The sequence below is a fragment of the Phytophthora cinnamomi genome, assembly GCF_018691715.1.
Source record: "Phytophthora cinnamomi strain GKB4 chromosome Unknown Contig119, whole genome shotgun sequence".
Classification (NCBI taxonomy): domain Eukaryota; phylum Oomycota; class Peronosporomycetes; order Peronosporales; family Peronosporaceae; genus Phytophthora; species Phytophthora cinnamomi.
The window spans coordinates 404,500-426,304 of NW_027151052.1; the positions used below are offsets into that span (position 1 = coordinate 404,500).

Below are 21,805 nucleotides of genomic sequence, written 5' to 3' on the forward strand. Positions count from 1 at the left end.
TGCTGTCATACTTTCTGAGTAGAAGTGCCATGGTGATGGGTCAATTCCAGGTATATGCTAATTCCTTTGCCGATTAGCATGCTACTACACCTTTCTGCGACCAACGTGCATTCAAACCCGAGAGCCGCAAAATTCTTATAGCGACTTTTTGATTAGAAACTTCAATTCAGCATTCAAAGTCGGAAATACCGCAATCGTTGCTGTACTTCGTGTAGAATTTCCGTTCTTGTAGTTGGTTGGGTGCGAACGTTATATCACAGTCGGTTGAAGTAATGTTCAGTGTGATTCTGTCTGCCCGAGCAACTTCTCCGGGGCGCCATTAAACATGAGTAAACGCCGCTGAATTCGAAGGAACGCTCCTTCTGATCGGAAAAAAATGAGTAAAACGTCCAAATCGCTATCCCAGCGACGCGCATGTATGCAACGCTGATTTTTGAGGAACGTCGAAACGACTCGAAACAGAGTGTAAGCGAACGGTAAAGGTAAACACAGAGGGTTTGAGAGGCCATTTGTCCCTTTTGTTTTCATTATCACATGCAGGACCCCTCCATGCATTTTTTTTCATGGTTATCTAATCACCTACCGTTTTACGCTTGTCATGACGTCCATCCCGAGGTCAAAAGCTCGGTTCACACACTCGGCAAGCGTTTAACACTCCACCTTCACAACTTCCCCGTTTGAAAGTTTCAGAGTCCGAATGAAGACGCCTTCCCGCTTCGACCACGTCACGACCACGTCATAACCACACCAGATCCGGTTTCTGACTCTCCTAGCATTTCTTAGAGAGCGTGCGACCAAGCAGAAAATCGATAAGCTTGTTTGGCTGTCAGGATGAACTGAATCTAAATATTGTTGGGATATTATTATCGCTTCAATGGCTTAGGTATTTCCAACAATGTCCTCGTGAAGGGCAAAATAAAATATATGCTTGCCACATTAAGGGCTCGCCGTGGCGGCTGCCCCATAATGACGCTGCCGCCGCGAGGAGCCATCACTTGGGCAGATACCACACTGCAAATTAACACATCTGCTGAGCGAGACCAGCCAATCCTTTTGCTAACCACACCGGGTAATCCTCGAAAGCGTTCGATATCCAGCATCCCATGATCTTAATAACGAGGCAGTCGGCTCCTGCGTTGAGTAAAGCAGTAGCACCCCTATACGCTCCGAGTGAGTCGAAAATCTCGCCGGGTCGAGGCCCATTCTCGATGCAACCTTCTTTATGACCGACGACACATCATCTGCGGTTATACCTCCCTATCTCGTTACCAGTGCTGGGCCATCGGCTCGGGTACCGAGAACCGCATTCTGCACACGATGCGCTCACTCCTCAATCGGCAGAACAGCTTGACGATCCACCGAGCTGCTCGCAGTGGACAAAGTAGTTTATCCGTGGCCTTGTAGTGGAACCGAAATTCTTCTCGCCCAAATTGATTGTTTTGAGTACCTCTTAGAGTGATGCCAACCTCTTCTGCTCGCTTGGGACTCACGATCTCTTTGTCACAGTTATATAATTGAATTGCCGATAGCTGTAGGATAGACGAGTGGACTTTTCTCCCAATGAATAGATACTCAGACCGCATAAGCAGGAAGAAATATCCCGGAAGCAGCCCGCCCCACAACAGTTGCTCTCGGGGCTGTGTGAGCTTAAGTTCGCTAAAGATAATGCGATCATCTTCCCTTGTAAAGGTTGCTGTTTCACCACGGGATCGGTAAATCTCCGAATTCCGCGCAGTAGAATCGCGTGACTCGCGTCGACACCCGGGTCACAACCAACCGAATTGTGATGGAACTGCCGTACAACCCAGCGCTTCCCACAGGTCGTTGAAAGGTATTCCCAACGGGATTTCGGTTCATTCCATACTGCCAGAGATACGCAGCGTATGCGCCGAGCTGTTCTGCATTTCGGTCGACTGATGTAGCCTCCAACCAGGGCCTACATTGCGTCATCTGGTACCACGCGACCCACTGTCCCCATGCACGTAAGTAGTGCTTCCTTCACGATTGGGCAAGAGTCCCCGCTCGCAGTAACGCGCAACGACGCGAGCAATCGCGAGCGTCGGATGGTATCTGCATCTGTTTCCATCCAATGACGTGTTAGCAAACGTTTTCGGATGGCTCATAATCTGCAGGAGCGAAATTTGGCAGCGAATTTCAACCTTGTCCGGGAATGAACTGGCGTTGCTGCGGGTGCGAGTGACGTCTTAGGAGTCGATACATAGCGTTGGGATGCATGTACATGATCCTAGTTCGCTTATCCCATGCAACTTGCTATGGAGAATCGACGAGCACTCCAGTTCGAACTCTCGGCCTCAATTCTTGTCTAAACTTGAGTGCAGAGCTAACTTGATACATAACGTTGCATTCGTGCCAGCCCAAATTGTCTAGACCCCGTTGTAGTGATTAAAAAATCATTAACAGCTTTGCATTCCCTGATTACATTTGTATGGGATATCGTGGCCGGAATAAGGACGTGGTCTGGAATTGGTCGTGTTGCTTGTATAATCTTGATTCATGGAAGTACGAAGTCCGATACCTGCCTGTTCACGTTGACATCGCAATTCGTTTCTCCCCCGTGCTTCGAATATGTCCCGATACAAGACCTGTACCTGTGGCTCGATCAAGCTGTTAGACTGGCTCTGGTTGTTCGGTTGCACTTCAGTGAAAATAAGGTATCTCGAAGGAGTTGATCCTTACTTCGTACCAGTTCTCAAAGTCATGGTACGTGACAGTCAGTCACGGTGATTTGCAGCTCGTAAAGCGACTGTTCTCTCGTTTCTCGGTTTACCTTGCTGTGGTAAAGTGATTCTACGCCGACCGAAGGGAGAGATGCACTGCGCAAACTATACAAACAATTACTCGCAACGGCCCCTCTGACTGGTTCCATGCTAAGGACCCTGAGGCCCGTTCTCAACCGAGGCGGACGCATGCGTTTTCGGACACTTTGTGATTTGATTGGTTAACAGGACGTTACAAAAACGATACTGCACAACACAAGCGTTAACTACTTTTGGCCAATCAATGCACTGGAGCATTTGCATACTCCCAGCATTAGCACTCTCCCTCACAGCACTCCCCCCTCACAACACTCCCCCCTCCTCTGACATGGCGCCGGTCCGGCTTCGACGTGGTTCTCCCCCGCGCTGCACCCCCACCGCAAGGCAGCGGCGTCGCTGGAAAGCTGAAGCGGCCTTCAGGTTTGTTTGGTAGCCATCAAGCGACACCAAGCAGCATGAAAAAAAGATCCAACAGTTCGAGAACAAATTTCGTGGCGAGTGCATGCTTCTACGCTACTAAGAGAGTCAGCTTTCATGAGATACTACTTGGACGATGGCAGGCGCACTGGGTGCTCCGACGTTTAATGAAACTTGTTGTGGTGGGGGAGAAGCCTGCACGAGCTCTGGCGTAAGGTTACGCGCCACCGGGGCTTGGTGGGTTGGGCCAGCTTCGCTCTCCATTGCCGGACGGGGGATTCTTGATCAGTGCTTCAGAAATTGTCGAGTCGTCAACCACATGTAGATCACAGAGTAACAGTACAATGATTGGATAATATTGATCAAACACTGGGCCAATCAAATTGGGTCAGTTTCATTCTCAACCGAGCATACGGGGTAGGGTACGCATGTAACGTACGCGTCGAGAAAAATGCTTCGGTTGAGAACCGGCCTGAGCGCGTACCAGAGGAGTAAGAAGATGTCGTACACACCTGACACGTTCGAGATGCTCCTTTCGCGTTGCCCACAGTGCTTTACGCCACAATTTGTAGCAGAGATGAAAGTGTTGTTGATTAAATTACGGCATGGCGGAAGCACACTACTGGCTGCAAGCACGAGTTTCGCGCGAGATGAAATTCTCCGGATTTTATCCAGAGTAGCTGAGGTGATACAAGTGCGCGTACTAATCCCTATATAAAAACAGAACCCTGAATATTTTATAAGATAACAAAACAATAATATATCGGAACGAACATGTTAGGTTTTATACATGGACATATAGTATATTATCCAGTGCGTGTCGCTTGTGTCTTTTAGGGGCGACATTCGCGTGACAAAAATCTGGATGTTGTTTGTAGCGCATAGTATGAGGGGAGGGGGAGTTACGAAGCCAACCAGTAGATAATACAGAGGAATTACCTTATCTAAGTGAAAGAGCACTTAGATGTGCTAACACATGGCGAGCAGTTGCAGCATCTAAGTGGACTGGTCTTTAAGTCCGGTTCTGTAGTAAGAAGTTAAGTTCGCTACGAAATTAGAAATAACCCATATCTCGGGAAGCGCACATTAGAAATGGCTGCGTGTTTCTAAGTTAAGTCCGTTGAAATGGAGGAGACAACCAACGTATTGTTGCGAATTGAAAGCATGGAGACTGGGACGAAGCTAAAACCAAGGAGCTCCACACCCACAGAACGTGAACATCCCTTGGATCGTTTTTTCGCAGTCCAAAAGGTGAAGCCAGTACGGTCAACGCTTGCACTTGCAAAATTTCTCGCCAAGAGTAAGGAGACCGTAAGTTGTATATTCTCGACTGATCGTGAGCAAAATCCTCAGGCTTACCTATGGAGAATAGCTGACACCTCCAGAGAAAACCAACTACCGCTCTAACCCGACAGACGAACACATTGATTGCTCGTCTAACTGCATATCAGGCTTCTGTAGTAGGTTGGCTCGTCGCGTAGCGCAAGGCCACGAACGAGCACCGCCAGACGATCGTGTGGCGGTGATCGACTTGACGTGAGGCGAGTACGGTGAACAAGTGGCCAAGTCGGGCCGTAGTGTGGGACAAGATACGGGTGGTGACGAGGGCGAGCCAGTGGGCTAGTGCCACCAGCCACCGACGGGCGTTGAGCAAGCAGTGGAAGGTTGAAGTGGCGACAGCGACGGTAGAAGGTCGCAGGCGTGGGGCGACACGCCGACGGACAAGGGCGAAGAGTATGCAAGCAAGGCGAGGCGAGATCAAGAGCAGGAACGTGAGGCTATGAGGCCTTGAAGTACCGGTGAGGGAGAGGTCCAGTAGGCTAGGAAGGCGCCCGTGCAGTAGGAGTAGAGGTAGATCGACGGGGAGTAGGAGGGCAGCGAGCGGCGGTCGGGACCGGCTCGACCCTCAGTTGCGATTTTTCACTGGTTAGTGGAGGATCAAGACTAATATACACGAGTTGCGCCGACGCAGGGTTACGGTCGAGACAGGTGAGCAGAGGCAGGCTCGTGCACAGATGAGGGCAGTGTTCGAATAGGGCGGCGGGACCGTGGAGAGAGACCACGGGGGCTGTGGTAGTTGGAGCTCCTCGGCCGAGGGACGACAGGGCTCGCATGTGCCAGTGTGCGAAGGGCTCTGCTGTCCGGTGCATATAACCGGGTTTACGAGCAGGAAGCGGCTAGTGGGGCCACCCGACCACTAGTGCTGATAATGCTTCCTCCCAGCCATCCCTATCCTAGCCATGCGTGCAGGCCAGTAAAGTCTGGTCGACACTGAACGGCCTCGCACTGGTAGACTCCCCTGCTAGCCGTGGCGCTCCCAACCGCTGAGGTGGTCAACTTGTGTTAACTATCTACCTACGCCGTGGTGTAACAAGAAGGTCACACGGGTTGGAGATAACGACATGGTGGTCATACAGGGGCCTACCGGGCAGTATCACGAAGTGGTGCTGGCGGCTTGGCATCCGTGGGCATAGCCGCAGTCGAGAGAGAAGGGAGAAAGGAAGAGAAAGAGAAAGAGGAAGAGAAGAGAGAAGAGATGAGCGATGAAACTAATGAGTTTGGTATTACGTTAACAGATTACGAGAGACGAAATGACGGTGGTCGGAGAACAACTGGCACGTGATGAACGCGCTCAACGGCGAGCAGCGTCAGCGGAGCGAGCGGCAACGGAAGCGGCGAAACAGCAGCAGCTTCAGCACCAACCGACAACGGTCACGACCTTGGAGACGGAGGACGGTGCCACGGTGACGCTGAGCACGGAGGAGATACGCCGCGCATCTGGCGACACGCCGATGGCAGCAGGCGGAACGGGGCAAGGCGACCTCGGCACGAGTCGAGGCGGTGATGTTCTGACAGGACACGGCGACGAAGTGGGCAGCGGCAGCCGGACGGCGACGGACGGTGACGGCGCGCAGCCGAGAAGCGGCCGCGGAAACGACGGCGGTAGCGGGCAACAGGCCAGCGCGAACTTGGACACGACGACGGACGGGGACGCAGTGGACTTGACGGGGAATGGTGGCAGCGGCGGTGCCGGAACGGGGCGTACGCCACCACCACCACCTCCTCCCCAACCGCACGAAGGAGCAATGGCAGCTCGTGGGCGTGGTCCGGTGCAGGGGAACGCTCCTCAGCGACCGATCATCGTTCGCGAGAAAGCCAAAGCGTTGAAGTTGAAGAAGTTCAAGGGCTTGGACGACACGATGCCAGTGACGATGTGGCTCAAGACGGTGCGCGCGGAGGTCAGGCGCCAGGCAGTGTCGCTGGGAGTCGAGTGGCAGGAGCGCCAGCTCTACCACGAGGTCGCGTCGAACCTCGAAGGCGAGGCGCAGCGCTGGTTCGCCACGGTGATGGAGTCCGTGCCGGAGAGCAAAGAGAACATCAGCACGTTGGCTGGGATGCTACGCGCCAAATACATGACGCAACGCACTGGCCCGGAAGTGGCGACTTGCTCAACGCGAGACGGCAGATGAGAGGCGAGCGGCTTGTCGAATACGCGCAGTCGTTGCGCGAGATCGGGGAGCGCGGCGACGTCGGAGAAGACTGGTTGGTGAACGCCTTCCTGAAGGGGATGAGCAGCCCCGAGGGTGCCACCCACGTACGAGGGCACAGGCCTCAAACGTTGGACGAAGAAGTGAACTTGGCGGTGCCCCACATTGGCAAGTACGGTGAGGGGTACGGCGTCGGGTTGGAGACGGCGATGTCGCACTGGGACGCGCGCGAGACGTCAAGCGGGCGCAGGCCCGGGGTGGGCGCCGCGGCGACGACTGGCGGCCAGGAACAGTCTGGGCTGACAGGGAACTTCGGAAGTGTGGTGACTGGCTACGGACCCATGTGGGGCACGGCGGCCACACCGCCTAGGTACGACACCGAAGGCCGGCAGGTGAGCGCTGGAAAAGCCAGTGTAGATTGGTGGAAGGCGATACCCCCTGGTTTCCAGCTGGTACCGGTAGGGACACGCAGCAGCCAGGGAGACGGTTCAAAATTTCGAACGGCTAGCAGTGACCAGTTCGCAGCGCGAGGAAAGCGGCCAGCAGAGGTTGGAGACCAGAACCCGAGGCGTCCTGCAAAGGCGCTGAAGGTTGAGGGCAGTGATGACAGCGTAGCACCAGCAGCGAGTGGCGGGGTGTCGAACCCAGTGCTCGCGACACGCGAAGGTAGGCTGCTCAACCAGCAGCGCTACATGCATCGACGAGAACAGCCAAGGCGCGAGTTCACTCCTCGGCCTGGCACGGAGTGCTACTACTGTGGACGACTTGGGCACTTTGCGCGGTCCTGTGAGCTGAAGGAGGCGGACCTTCAAGCGAGTGGCAAGAGTGCGGTGGCTAGCGCGACGGAGAACACCACGGAAGAGTCGGGAAACGGCCCGCGAGCGTAAGGGCCCCGGCCTTACTGCTCGCAGGCACTGGACCGGGTAAGACGGCGAGGCAGCGGCCTGGGCAACGGCAAGGACGCGCTGCCAGCGACGACGGAGAACGAAGACGAGGGAGACGCGGGCGTAGACGACGAGGAGCGTGGCAAGCGGACTTTGAATCTGGGGATGGCGCCGTGGACGACGCGCACGAATGCATTCGCGGTGAAGACGATGGGGAGTTGCAGTCTGGGGATGGCGTGGCACGCACCGACCCCAGAAGACGACAGGAGGAATGGCGGAGGTCTAGGGATGGCGCCGGACGGCAGGTGCTGGTGGCCTGTCCAACAGACATCGAGGTTAGTGACGTCAAAGAGCCGACGCAGCGACGTGTGACATTCGCTGGCGTCGAGGCGGAGTCAGTGACCGACGACATGGAGCATGTCGACATGGTCCAGCGGACGGATCCGTCGATGAACGACGAGGGTCGTGCGGTGAGCAGCAACGACGACGGCGGCGCGATGCGGAACGCGGACGCCGAGACGACGCGTCTGTTCCATGCCACGGTGACGGTGGCCCGCAGCAACGAGCGGCCACCGATCTTGCCAAAGAACGACGGCGTGGTGAGTGGCGGTGACGAGTACGGACGATCGGCGATGGACGGTGTCACGGCGAGCGTTGGAGACGCGAAGTCGACCCACTGCACAGGTCAGGAGCGTGTGGTGATCAACTTCGACGACGAGTCGACGAAGGACGGTGGCGAGATCAGCGGCCTGCCGAACGAAGACGTGCTACGGGACAAGGCAGCGCAGAGCGGACAGGCCGAGCTGCACGGAGACGGCAAGGGCACGGACGACGTGAAGAACACGCAGAACGCGGAGCACGGTGACGCCGGCGGCATGCTGCACGAGGCGCTGGCGGCGGAGCTGCACGTGTGTGACAAGGAGCGGGGTCGAGTACTGATGGTGACGGCTCGACAGCAGGCTCTCAACGAGGCCAAGAAGAAGGAAGCGGAGCGGCAGCTCCACAAGCGGCAGAAGCGGCTCGCACATACCAAGGAGCGTCGGGAACGGCGCGCCGAGCGCGAACGGCTGGCGGACGGATGGCGTGAGTGACACAGCGCTGGAGCGTTCCAGGGCGAGGCGACGCTCTGAGAAGCGCCTGCGCAAGGCGAGAGCCAAAGAACAACGTGAGATGCGAGAAGCGCTGGCAAAGCTAACCGCAACCAGCGGCGGCTTACCGAGCTGTCGAGGAGGCGTATCGACGACACGGAGGCGACAAAGGAAAAATCTTGAGCCGCGAGGAGGCCGAAGCAATTGGCTTCACGCTTCCAAGTACTACGAGAGGGCAGGGTCGGTGACCAAGGCGACAAAAGAGCGATACACGGCAGTACGTGTACCACAGTGGTAGTGTGTACGCGTGCTCCCGCGTGGAGAAGATGGACCAGCAGTACCGACCGATGCGCGTTGGCCAATTGCGCGCAGTACAGGCGCCGACGGTGAGTACGTTACCGACAGCGGTGGTGAGAGTCCAGGGCGAGCAACGGCGGATCAAGCTCGACACGGGGGCACAATACAGTGTGGCCGGCGAAGGATGGCGGCAATACGGCGAGAAGCAGCACGCGCTACCTCCGGTAGACTACGTAGAGGGGTTCACGGGCGCGGTATCCCGCGTGCTGGGCGTATGGAGGTTCAAGTTTCGCACGCAGTACGAACAGACCATGGAGGTCGACGCGCTGATCGTCGAGGGCGCGACGGAGGAATTCCTCTTGGGCGAGGACTGGATACTCAGGAAGGGAGTCAAGATCGAATTCATCTCGTGTGAGATGAAATGGTACGAGGACGACACGAAGAAGATCGTGCCGTTCCAGTGCTCAAGCGGCAGCAGGCACCCAGGTCGAGCAGCAAGAGTACGACTAGTGCGGACAGCGCGAGTGCGGACGTGGACTTGTTGTAATGTGGAGTTAGGAGTGGCAGCGGCCGAAGGCACTGTGGGGCTGTTCGTACCAGCTCGACGCGTAGAGCCACACCTGTTCCTAGCTCCTACATTGTCAACAGTGCGCGGAGGCAAGGTAGTTGTGCCAGTGATGAACATCGAAGGCAAATCTGTGAGGCTGCCAAGGAGAGAGGCGCTGGGTACGTGGATGCCGACTGCAAACGACGTCGAGGTACTCGAGATGACGGGCGAGTTCGGGCAGGACCGTGTACGGCGATGGCTGGAAGACTTGTGCCATAACCAGACGCCGTTGAGCAACGAAGACGATTTGGTGCTGGGAGACATGGACGATCACGACAAAGAACTTCTATTACAACTCTTACGCCGCTACCGTGAACTACTAGAGCCGAGAAGTGGATGCCCACCGATGACGAAGCTGGGAGTAACACACGAGATTCTCACTGGAAATGAGGCGCCGGTCAAAGTGAGACCGCGGCGGCACTCACATGCAGAACAGAGCATTGTAGATGAACATGTGGAGAAGATGCTGAAGGACGGCGTGATCGAAGAGGGTAATGGCGCGTGGGGATTTCCTGTTGTGCTAGTGAAAAAGAAGGACGGCACGGTGCGATTCTGTATAGACTACAGACTCCTCAACGCGATCACTAAGCGAGATGTCTACCCCTTACCACGTATCGACGACACCTTGGACCACATGCATGGATCCAGGGGTTTCACCAGCTTGGACTTGCATGCTGGGTATTGGCAGGTCCCAGTAGCCGAGAAGGACCGAGATAAGACCGGATTCATCACCAGGAGGGGGCTCTTCAGGTTTGTGAGAATGCCCTTCGGCTTGGCAAATGCGCCAGGCACATTTCAACGAATGATGGACGCAGTGTTACGAGGGCTAACATGGCAAAGCTGTTTAGTCTATTTAGACGATGTTATTGCCTTTTCTAAGGGCGATGTGGCGCAGCACATCGTGCAGCTGGCGGTAGTGCTCGAACGGCTGGCAAAGGCAGGGTTGTCGTTGAAAGCCAGCAAGTGCGTTTTCGCGGCGACGAGATTGAACTATTTGGGCCACGAATTGGATGCTGAAGGCGTCCGACCGATGACGAGTTTGGTGGACAGCGTCGTGCGATTCCCACCCCCGACAGATGCTGCAGCAGTGAAAAGATTTGTACATATGGCGGGATATTATCGGCGTTTCGTGCCGGATTTCGCGAGCAAAGCAGCTCCTATGACGCTACTACTACGGAAGGGAGTTGTGTGGCGGTGGGCGGAACCACAGCAAGCCGCCTTTGAGAAGCTGAAGTCGGAGTTGACGCAGAGGCCGTTGTTGGCCTACCCAGACTTTTCGAAGCCGTTCAAACTAGTTACGGATGCGTCGAAGGTGGGGCTCGGGGCCGCACTGACCCAAGATCAAGGGCAGGGCGAGCAGCCGATAGCCTACGCGTCTAAGATCAATTCCGAGACGATGGCGGCGTACACCATTACCGAGTTAGAGTGTGCGGCGGTCGTATGGGCGGTAAAGCGGTTTAGGCCGTACCTGTATGGTCGTAGATTTGAGCTCGTGACGGATCACGCGGCGCTCAAGTGGTTGATGACGTCGAAAGAATGGACAGGGCGGCTGCACCGCTGGGCGCTACAGTTACAAGAATATGACTTTGAGATTATCTACAGACCGGGCACCAGCAACGTAGTTGCTGATGCGCTTTCACGGGCCCCGGTAGACGCTGTAGTGGGCGTGGCAGAGCAGCAAGTACGTGGACCGGGCGGAACAGACAGCGAGGAGCAGCTGACTGATCGAGCCGTCCTGAGGGAGCAAGCTAGAGATCGCATGGTGAAGAACCTCCGGCGTAAGGGTAAGTACCACGACAGAGCCATCGTGGTGGAGGACGAGATTGTCTACATCGTGCAGGGCGACGGAAGCAAGAGGGCGAGCTACCCACCGTTTTGTGGGCCGCGGCTCTGAAGGAAGGGCATGACTCGATCTATTCGTGCCATTTACGCACGCCTCAGACATCTGAGCGCGTTGCGCGGAGTTATTGGTGGCCAGATATACAGGTCTACGTACGCAGATGGGTGCAGTCATGCAGAGACTGCGGGTCGAGGAAGACGAAGCCGAGGGAAGTCATCCCGCCTCTCAGGAGTCAGGGCGTGGGCAGCGCGGGTGGTCGCTGGGCACTTGATGTCGCAGGACCGTTGCCTGTCACGGCCGACGGCACCAGGTATGTAGTGGCGGCTATTGACTACGCTACGAGATACGCTGTGGTGGCAGCGGTGCCGCACCACACAGCGCAGGACGTCGCGAAGTTCATCGCGAATAAATTGGTATTCGTGTTCGGCCCCATGCGCGAGGTCGTCATGGACGGAGCACCGGAACTGAACGGGAAGGTATTGGACGCGTTAGTGAAGGCTCTACAGGCGAAGCAGATTACGCCTGTACCTTACAGACCTGCCTTGCTGGGGCTGGTGGAACGCTTCCAGCGGTCCTGGAAGGACATGGTCGCGATGTATGTGGCAGAAGCTCAGGACGACTGGGACCAGTGGCTACACTGCGCGGCGTACGCGTACAATGGCGCCAAGCACTCAGCCACAGGATACAGCCCGAACGAGCTCATGATGGGAAGGAAACTACGAGCGCCGAGCGAGCTACTACGCAGCAGCGGCATCACGCAGACTGGACCAGCTGCGGAGTACCACCGCAGACTGGTAAACAACATCGCAAAAGCTACGAGTGCAGCGCACGCAGCGCTGGCGAAGGACCAACTGCGTCGCGAGCGATACTACAACCGGCGAGTCCGGCATGACGTGGAATTTGGCGTTGGTGATCTGGTGTGGGTGTTCAAGCCTCCACGAGGCAAGGGCATTACGAAGCTGTCACACCAGTGGATGGGTCCGGCACGCATCGTACAAGCAGCAGGATTCGAATATTGGGAAGTCGTCCGCGACGATACGGACGAGCACTTGATCGTTCACTGTAGTTTCTTAGTGTCCAGCCGCTGTCCGAGCGACTCGCTGGAAGTGATCGCTGAGAAGCTCCTCGCAGAGTTGGAGCCGGAAGACGACGATAGTGACGGGGAGTTGGCGGTGGACGACGGCGCTGAGCAGGGAGGAGCGCAGCACGACGGCGAAACCGCAGCGGCCACGACGAGCAGTGGCAATACGGCCGACGAGTCGATAGTGGGCGAGGGCCGAGACGAAGGCCAAATGACGCGAGATGACGCCACGAGGGACGTCATGGCGGGAACGAGTGGTCGCGGGAGTGCCACAACAACACGACCGAGTGTACCAGTGTCAACCAGAACAAATCTGGCCGGACAAGACGAGGAAGAGAAGCAGCGGTCGGGTGATGGAACGGCACGCCCAGGAGCCGATGAGGCGACACGCGTTTCAACAGCCCCGGCGGACCAAGGCGGAGATGCGAATGAAATAAGCCAACCAGGAAGAGCGGCGCCCAGGATGAGCAGCACAGATGGAGCGAGGTCGAGCGCAGCAGCGCAACCAAAGCCGTCAGTCAGAAATCGAGGGTGGAAACGTAGGGCAGAAGCGGATGCCGAAGCCAAAGCCCACGAGGAAACGAAGGAGCGCCGGCGACGAGAAGCCGACGAGCGCGAGACACGTGCAGCAAGACGCCAGGCTACACGTCACGAGCAAGAGGCCGCAGAAGCAGAAGCAGCTAATACAGACGCTGCTAGTGGGATTCATGGAGGTGCGGAAGCCGATGATCACGAGGCCGAGACAGCAGCACGACGAGGACCAGACGCTGACGATCACGGGTGTCACGGCGAGGACAGTGCCGATACGGAAGAGTCAGCAGTCGACGGCGGACGAGGAGCAACGGTGGAGATGCTTCGTGGACAAGGGCGTCCACGTTGGCAGCCTCCCATGCCCGAACTCCTGCAAGTGGAGACGGCTGGGTACATCGTGGAGCGAGCACGACGGCGGGTCCGCAACCGAGCAGGACGCTACGTGCGCGAGCACCAAGTGGAGTACAGCACGGGGCCAGGGCGACCGACAGGACGAAGATGGCTCACTGAAGAAGAATTTGAGCAGCTTGACGATGCTGCCAAGGTCGCGGACGACCTTGGAGCCGGGAATGGCGTGTAGTAGGTTGGCTCGTCGCGTTGCGCAAGGCCACGAACGAGCACTGCCAGACGATCGTGTGGCGGTGATCGACTTGACGTGAGGCGAGTACGGTGAACAAGTGGCCAAGTCGGGCCGTAGTGTGGGACAAGATACGGGTGGTGACGAGGGCGAGCCAGTGGGCTAGTGCCACCAGCCACCGACGGGCGTTGAGCAAGCAGTGGAAGGTTGAAGTGGCGACAGCGACGGTAGAAGGTCGCAGGCGTGGGGCGACACGCCGACGGACAAGGGCGAAGAGTATGCAAGCAAGGCGAGGCGAGATCAAGAGCAGGAACGTGAGGCTATGAGGCCTTGAAGTACCGGTGAGGGAGAGGTCCAGTAGGCTAGGAAGGCGCCCGTGCAGTAGGAGTAGAGGTAGATCGACGGGGAGTAGGAGGGCAGCGAGCGGCGGTCGGCCGGCTCGACCCTCAGTTGCGATTTTTCACTGGTTAGTGGAGGATCAAGACTAATATACACGAGTTGCGCCGACGCAGGGTTACGGTCGAGACAGGTGAGCAGAGGCAGGCTCGTGCACAGATGAGGGCAGTGTTCGAATAGGGCGGCGGGACCGTGGAGAGAGACCACGGGGGCTGTGGTAGTTGGAGCTCCTCGGCCGAGGGACGACAGGGCTCGCATGTGCCAGTGTGCGAAGGGCTCTGCTGTCCGGTGCATATAACCGGGTTTACGAGCAGGAAGCGGCTAGTGGGGCCACCCGACCACTAGTGCTGATAATGCTTCCTCCCAGCCATCCCTATCCTAGCCATGCGTGCAGGCCAGTAAAGTCTGGTCGACACTGAACGGCCTCGCACTGGTAGACTCCCCTGCTAGCCGTGGCGCTCCCAACCGCTGAGGTGGTCAACTTGTGTTAACTATCTACCTACGCCGTGGTGTAACAAGAAGGTCACACGGGTTGGAGATAACGACACTTCTATAGATAAAACCTAACACCAAATAGAACGCCGTTAACCCCCCCCCCCCCCCAGATGAGTCCGTTGAGCCTTCACCGTCTCACTCGGGGAGGAGGTCTATATAAAGCGATAAGCACAGCGTTTCCGGTTCATTTTTCACTCTTCATTTTGCTCAGGATGAGCTCCACGCCGAGTGATACTTGTCAATTTTAGGGCATTAATTTTTAAAACTGTACGTTTACGCACTGGTTGTGGTGACATTGAAGTGAATTAGCAGTGATTCTGACACCTTTCGGACACCCCATTGCAGTTGGGAATCGAAAAGTCTGACGGAAATTGGACACGATTGCATGGACACTCTCGGTAACACGTATGGGTACAAAACTGAATGGTAGCATAACAGTGGTAAGAGTGGGAGCACCAATTTATTAATCGCCGATTAACAAAGGTCTACGAGGCCCGCAAAGTTCACCTTGGCGAGCTCTTTGGCAGACGCCAGGGCTGCGGCGGGATCTTTCCAAGCCGCTTTGGATGCATCATCAACAGCGAGCCTGCTCATTTGTCACCACTACCAGCACCTCTATCGCCGATCAACCGAGTTTAATCTTAATAGTGGCGGGATCAGGACAGTTTTGCGCCGCCTGGGGTTCCCTGAACCTGTTGATGACGACGTTCAACTCCCAGTTAGCACCATTAGATTGAGCCTACTCTCTTGAAAATTGCGATCTCAACTGCTGTATCCCTCTGTAAAGTGATATAAGTTGTACCATTCCTATATCAATACAATATAAATTGCGGTAATTTTTATTATTGTTTAGCTTGAAATTGCAGTTTTTATTACTGGCAGCCGGTGGATCCGATTCAATATCATACTGTATTGGCGGATCTCTGGCTGAGGCGACTCGCTGCTACCTTCCGCGCCTCCTGCTGCGCCTTTTTCGACTTAGGTGACGGCGCAAGTTGGCAGGTCGTGCGAATACTTTCGCACACTTCCAGCAAGCACGTGCGCGGCTTGCGCTGGCGTGGTCGACCGGGCTGCGTGCGGAGTTCCGTGGGCATTGTTGGTGCTTCCCAAGTGAGGTGCGAACCTAAAGTAGCTAGTGTGCGAACCTAGTCAAACACTACTAAGTGAATGGCGGGCAGACGCCATGTGTTAGCACATCTAAGTGCTCTTTCACTTGTTGTTGTTGTTGTATTACGTCTTCGCGTCAATCTGTCTTACTGGGAGCCTAGGTGTAAAGTAGCTAGTCTCCGGCATAGGGTAGTATCCGCATACGTCAAGTCGTCCTCACATGGCATCCATGCGATTATGTCTCCCACGAGTTTCTTCCACTCGGTCGTGTTTTGAGCTTGGGTACGAAGCGTGAGAAGGTCAGTTTTGGTGCGGAGCCGGCGTCCTCGCTTGGTATTGCGAAGGTCTTGATCCAAGATCGTTGGTAGCGTCGTGCGGGGGCGTCCTCGCCAGCCACCTTCAGTAGAGCTGTCGAAGTAGCGAGCAATTTGCATGAACGCTGGGTTGCGATCCGAGCCGCGAAGAACCTGTCCAAAGAGTACCCATCGTGCCTTGGTGATGCGGTAGCGCAGAGGTCGAGCGTTACAGCGCTTGTAGAGCGCTGCGTTGGAGATCCGCCGAGGGTAGCGGACGCCGAGTACCTGGCGAAGTTGTCGGCGATGAAAGCTCTCAAGGCCGAGCACGTCCCCCTTCGTAAGCGCCCACGTACCGCAGTTGTATAGCAAAATCGGCAAAACGTAGCTGTTGTACAGGCGAACTCTGGTGCGCTCGGATGTCTGCGAGGTTCGCAGCCATAACGTCCACATTCGGTTGAGGGCAGCACAGGCGAGCTGTTTACGGCGCGAGACGTCTTCGGCATCACCCAGAAGCGAACCGAGTTTCTTGGTGTTGCGCCATGCTTCCTCTTGGACGTGGACGTGACGAGTAGGAGTACTGGTTGATGCGCGAGCAACCGTCGTCAGCTCGGTCTTCGACGAGTTCATGGCCAGCGACCAGCGAGCCAAGATCGCTGGGGCTTTGTCTTGGATGAAGGCGGTGGCTTCGACGGTGCGGCACACGAAGTCGGCGTCGTCTGCGTAGACGATCATATCGTCGAGGAATGCACGGCCAACGTCGAGGGAGTCGGCGAGATCGCGTAGAGCAGCTTCTAGGTAGACAATGAACAGAACAGGAGAAAGTGAGTCGCCCTGGGGCGTACCGAGGTTGCTTGTGAACGGGTTCAGCGTGGTCGATCCAGATCGGAGCGACAGCGTTGTGTCCGCGAGCAGGAGCTGGATTAGGCGCACTTCGTCGTCGTCGAGGAAACTGCGGAGCACGTCCATGAGCTTGGCCCGGTCGATGGTGTCGAAGGCCCGCGACAGGTCGATGCCGAGGATATGATATACCTCGCGATAGCGTTGGACACGTGCAGCGATCCAGCGGTGGGCCCAGACGGCATCGGCGGTGCTGCGACCGGGGCGGAAGCCGCTCTGATGTGGCGAGAGATACCCTGCAACGTTGCCGGCAATCCGGCGAAGCACCACGACCGATAGTGCTTTTCGAACGCAATTGAGCAGTACGATTGGACGGAGGCTGGAGCACTCGCCGCGAGGCTTGTTCGGCTTGGGCAGACCAATCAGTAGGCCGGCACCAAGCCGGATATGTTGACCTGTGGCGAATCCTTGATTGATGAGCTCAGCGAGCGGTTGGGCGAGAGCATCAGCGCCATACTTGAGTAGTTCGGCTGATACGGCGTCTGGGCCGGCGGCGCGGCCGTTCTTGAGCCGATGGAAGGCGCGTTCGAGCTCGGCTGGGTCAATCGGTAGCTGCAGCGGTCGGCGCTCCGAATCGGGGTGGATTACTTCTCGGGATGAGTCAACAAAGAGATGGCGAAAGTGCTATCGCACTAGGTGGTTAGTTCGGTTAGTAGATAGAGCTAGTTTACCTTGTTTGTCTCGGATGTGTTGGCGGGGGCTCGGCTTGCGAAAAAGTGCACGTGTAGCTTCGTAGACGCGACTCGATGTACTGAGTGACTCGATCACTTCTGCTTGGTGGTCGAAGGCTTGGTTCGCTAGTTCGAGGCAGCGGGTTCTGATGGCATGGAGGATTTCGTTCCGGGTCTTGCGCAGCTGACGAGCGTCGGCACTGGTGTTGTTGTAGATTTCAAGGCGTAGCTGCTGCTGGAGGTAGGAGAGTGTTTTTAACTGCGGGTCGTCGAAGCGACCTTTGCTGATAGCCGGGTCCCAGCGGTCTTGGGGCGAAGCGGTGTTTAGGGTCTCGGCGTCGTCTTGGAGTGCAGCGGCGAGGCGGCGTTGGTAATCGGTGCGGACGTCTTCGTCGTAGTAGAGGCGGCTGCGTGCGAGGCGTGTTTCCTCGTCGCGGGCGACGTGGGTCTGGAAGCGGCGTCGGGGGACGTCGCGAAGATTGAAGTCAGCAGTCACTAGCTTGTGATCGGAGTTAGTGAGGGTACCGCCCCATGCGTGGGCATTCGTGCAGAGCTTGAGGATGGACGCCGGACTTAGCACGTAGTCGATTTGATTGTAGATGCAGTGTCCGACGCGTCGTTGCGTCCACGTTGTAAGATTCTTGGCACGCTTGCGGAAGAAAGTGTTAGTTGCAGTTAGTCCATGTAATTCACAGAAAGCAGCGAGTAAGTGCCCATTGCGGTTGCGATATCCGAGGGCCCAGTTGCCTACGAAGTGCTCGCCGTCGTGAGGTTGGCCCAGTTTGGCGTTGAAGTCGCCGAGAACAAAGGTGAGGTCGCGCCGGGGGAGCTTGTTGTGTGTCGTAGCGAGGTCAGCGTAGAAGCGGTCGGCTTCCTTGATGCTGCGGCCCATGTGTGGGGCGTATGCGTTGATGATGTTCATGCGTCCGCTTCGGAGCCGTAGCTGGAGGACACCGAGGCGGTCGGAGACGGCCCACGCGCTGGTGACGTAGCGGCGCAGGTGAGGCGCCACCACAAAGCCGACGCCGTAGTGGGGGTTAGTGCATTTCAGGGTGATCAGAGAGTAGTTACCGATGGACTGCGTGGCGTCGGTGCATATCTTCGTCTCTTGGAGGGCAGCAATGTCGACGTGGTACGCCGCGAGGTCTGCAGGAAGCGTGTCGAGCTTCTTGCGCTCTGAACCAATGGAGTTCACATTGAACGTACCTAAGCGAAGGAGGCGGGGGGAGAGAGATCTCGGGGAGGGTGTTGTGGGAATAGATGTGAGGGATAGACTTGTTAGAGACTGGCAAATGCTCGAAAGCACTGCCTTAAAGCGACCGGCGAGCATCAAGCCCGTCAGCGCTCCGGGAGTGCGTCACCCCAACCCACCAAAAAGCTCTTTCACTTAGATAAGGTAATTCCTCGATAATACATGTAAAACAAACGCACCACAGGTCATTCTCGGTTGGTACACTCCTTCGATTCTGTTGAATGAGGAGGAGCGCAGCGCGCGCCCCGCTCGTAGAATGGCAGCAGGCAACGCCTGTCTGCCAGTCGAGTAATTGGATAATGAAAGAAAAACCTCGTTAAGTTGTTAATGTTTATATTAGCAAGTACGATTGGAAAATGTTCAGATCGCCAGCTGCGATCAGGCAGAGAGCTGCCTGCCATCCATAGTGCGATGACGACAAGAGGCCGAGGAGTGAGCTGTCGAGGACGCAGGAGCTCACTTCCTCTTTTGCCCCCAGGTACCGAGCACGGACCTAGAGTAGTAGGCATAGGAATAAGAGGTTAAGAGTAATATATTGTTGAGAGTTACCTACAGTATTCTGTTCATTTTAACAGATTCATACTCCCTAGCCAAGGCTACGTTATTCGGTCACGCATGATCTCCCGTAGGTGTCATGGTTTTTTGCTAAGTCCCAATAACGCCAGAATTGCGTGGCTATTAGCAGGTGGCTCAGGACCCAGCTATCCACGCTTTTTCGCCAGGTCCCAGCAACGTCACGCCGCTTCTCGCCGCAAAAGAACTGGCCGGTGAACGCCGGTGTGGACAAGATCATCTCCGCGCTGGAGCCCGTGAAGGAGTCGTACCCGACGCTGTCGACGGCCGATCGGTTCGAGCTGGCGGGCCAGGTGGCCCTCGACGACGCCAACAACGTGACCATCGACTTCATGGGCGGCCGCACGGACTCCAACAACGGGAACGGCACGGAGATCCTGGCCCCGCGCGAGTACTAGAACACGACACTGATCTCCGTGCGCGGCAACATCAAGATCCTGGGTGTGTCTCCGTACAAGGCGGTGGCTCGGGCTGGCCGTCCGTGCAGCGTGGCGCAGCAGAAGGTGCTGGGTTATAGCGGCTCGTACAGTAACGACTCGCGCACGCTGTCGAACGATTAAGTTCAGGTACTCCTGAACGAGACGTGAACCGAGGTACCCGTCGGAGAAGGAGTACAAGGCGGAGGGCAAGGACATGGTGGACACGGACCTGGCGCTGCTGGCGGCGCCTGAGCTGAAGAAGGCGGTGCAGCTGTTCGCTTCGGAGGAGGGCGTCTTCAAGCACATGTCCTCTTCGGCGTGAGCCAAGCTCATGACAGCTGACCACTTCAGCGCGAGCAGGGCGGCGGCGCGTGTAAGATATCCTAGTCGACAAATACAGTTGACCCTGCACACCGCAGTGCAAGTGCGGCAGCATAATTAAAGCGAAGTTTCTATGCTCGACTGGTTGCTTGCCTTTCTTTCATTTACCAGCGTGATGGCACTCTTCTCACTCGTACGAGGTTCTGTTCATAGTGGTCTGACATAGGCGCCGCGCAATGTGAGCCAAACTTACTCTCTTTTGCGCTTGCTGAGCAAGGTAGGCGGCTCTTTTGGGGTCAGCGGTGATGTTCGCGACGACAACCAACTTCGGGATCGCCCATTCACGCCAACACAAGAGGCACTGGCAGTAACAGAGAGGCTGTGTAGGAACTTACTTCACGATAAAATCCAGAGCTTCTCCGTGCTTTAGCACGGCTTAGTAAATAAATTAGAAGCAGCAAACGATAGCGTGCTAGGTTCACCCCGAACCTTGCTAAGTTCGATTTTGTTTATGGAGAAACACAAACAAATACGTAGATATGGCAGTCACCACATTTAAATGGTGTTCTCTGATTGGCCAAAACACCACGTCAAATCTCTGACAGCAATTTGCCACCATTGCACACTTCCAGTGTCGTGAAATGCAGCTCGAAGTCGCGGCGTGGGTGCTGCGCCACCACCCAGCGCTGCAGGCCGCGCTGCCGCACCTGGTGCCGCTCGTGTCCGACTTCCTCGGGCCCGACCCGAACCTGTCGCTGACCAAGGCCTGCAAGCTCGGGTCCACCCGCCTGCTCGACTGGCTCTGGGAGCGCAGCTGCGTCAGCGCTGACGCCAGACCGGACGGATGGTCCGATCCACACTATTACCGTTATCAGTTCCACGAGGCCATTGAAGTTGCAGCCGGTCAGGGTGACGTGAGCGTGGTGACGTGGCTTATGGACCACTTCTCGGGCTGCGATGTGTCCTCCGACGCCGGAGGACGCATCGCAGCCCGCGAAATGACCGCCGTAGGGTCACCTGCAACTGCTGCTGGAGAGGGACGCAGGGCGGGGACGTCCCCACAAGGTGGACAGAGTGGAGCTGGAGGACAACGAGTGGGGGGACAGCGCGCCTGTGATGGACGCCAAGTGGACCGGCTCGGGCAACGCAGTCCGGTGGAGAGGCCATGCGATGTACTCCGCCGTCGTTTCGGGCAGGATGGAGGCTGCTTGGTGGCTGTACGATAACACGCCTCACCAGTCAAACGCAGACGGCGTTAACCGCGCCGTGGAACGCGCCGTGGCTAATGGTGACTTCGAGTTTGCGGAGTTTCTGCTGCCTCGCGGACGCAAAATCGCGAACTATGTTGGGTACTTGATGGGACCTCGAGCAGCGGAGCCCATGCTGCAGCGAAGATATCTGAAGGACAATAAGATTGCTGCGATCGGAGCGATTTGGGTCGCTGCCCGAGAAGGAAACTTAGACCTCATGAAGCGCATCGCCGCGCAACATCCGAAACCACCACGAGGCAAGAACAACGAGTGGCTTCAGTTCTGGGGTTACGCCATGACTTCAACGTGCGAAGGGGGAGACGTTGAGATGATCGAGTGGATGATGGAGCACCCAACCGGCCGGCTGCTTTGCAAGCAAATGAAGGAAGACACCGTCATGAATAGCTACGATGGTACTGCTGCACAAAGCCGCTGAAGTAGGCCGCATCGAGGCATTGGAGTATCTCGTCGCGCAAGGATGCCGCGATGAATACTCGCATGGTATGGTGAACGCAGCTCGTAAGGGACACATGAACTGCAT

At 56.5% G+C, this 21,805-nt stretch overlaps 1 protein-coding gene across 1 annotated transcript; it reads left to right on the plus strand.

Moving 5' to 3' along the window:
* Window positions 1–20,655: 20,655 nt before the first annotated feature.
* On the plus strand, window positions 20,656–21,700 carry IUM83_16762 (La-related protein 6; the record flags this gene model as incomplete). The annotated part of the gene is made up of 2 exons (XM_067941667.1): window positions 20,656–21,021; window positions 21,080–21,700. The coding sequence occupies 2 exons, from the start codon at window positions 20,656–20,658 to the stop codon at window positions 21,698–21,700; spliced, it is 987 nt and encodes a 328-aa protein (XP_067781280.1).
* Window positions 21,701–21,805: the final 105 nt, after the last annotated feature.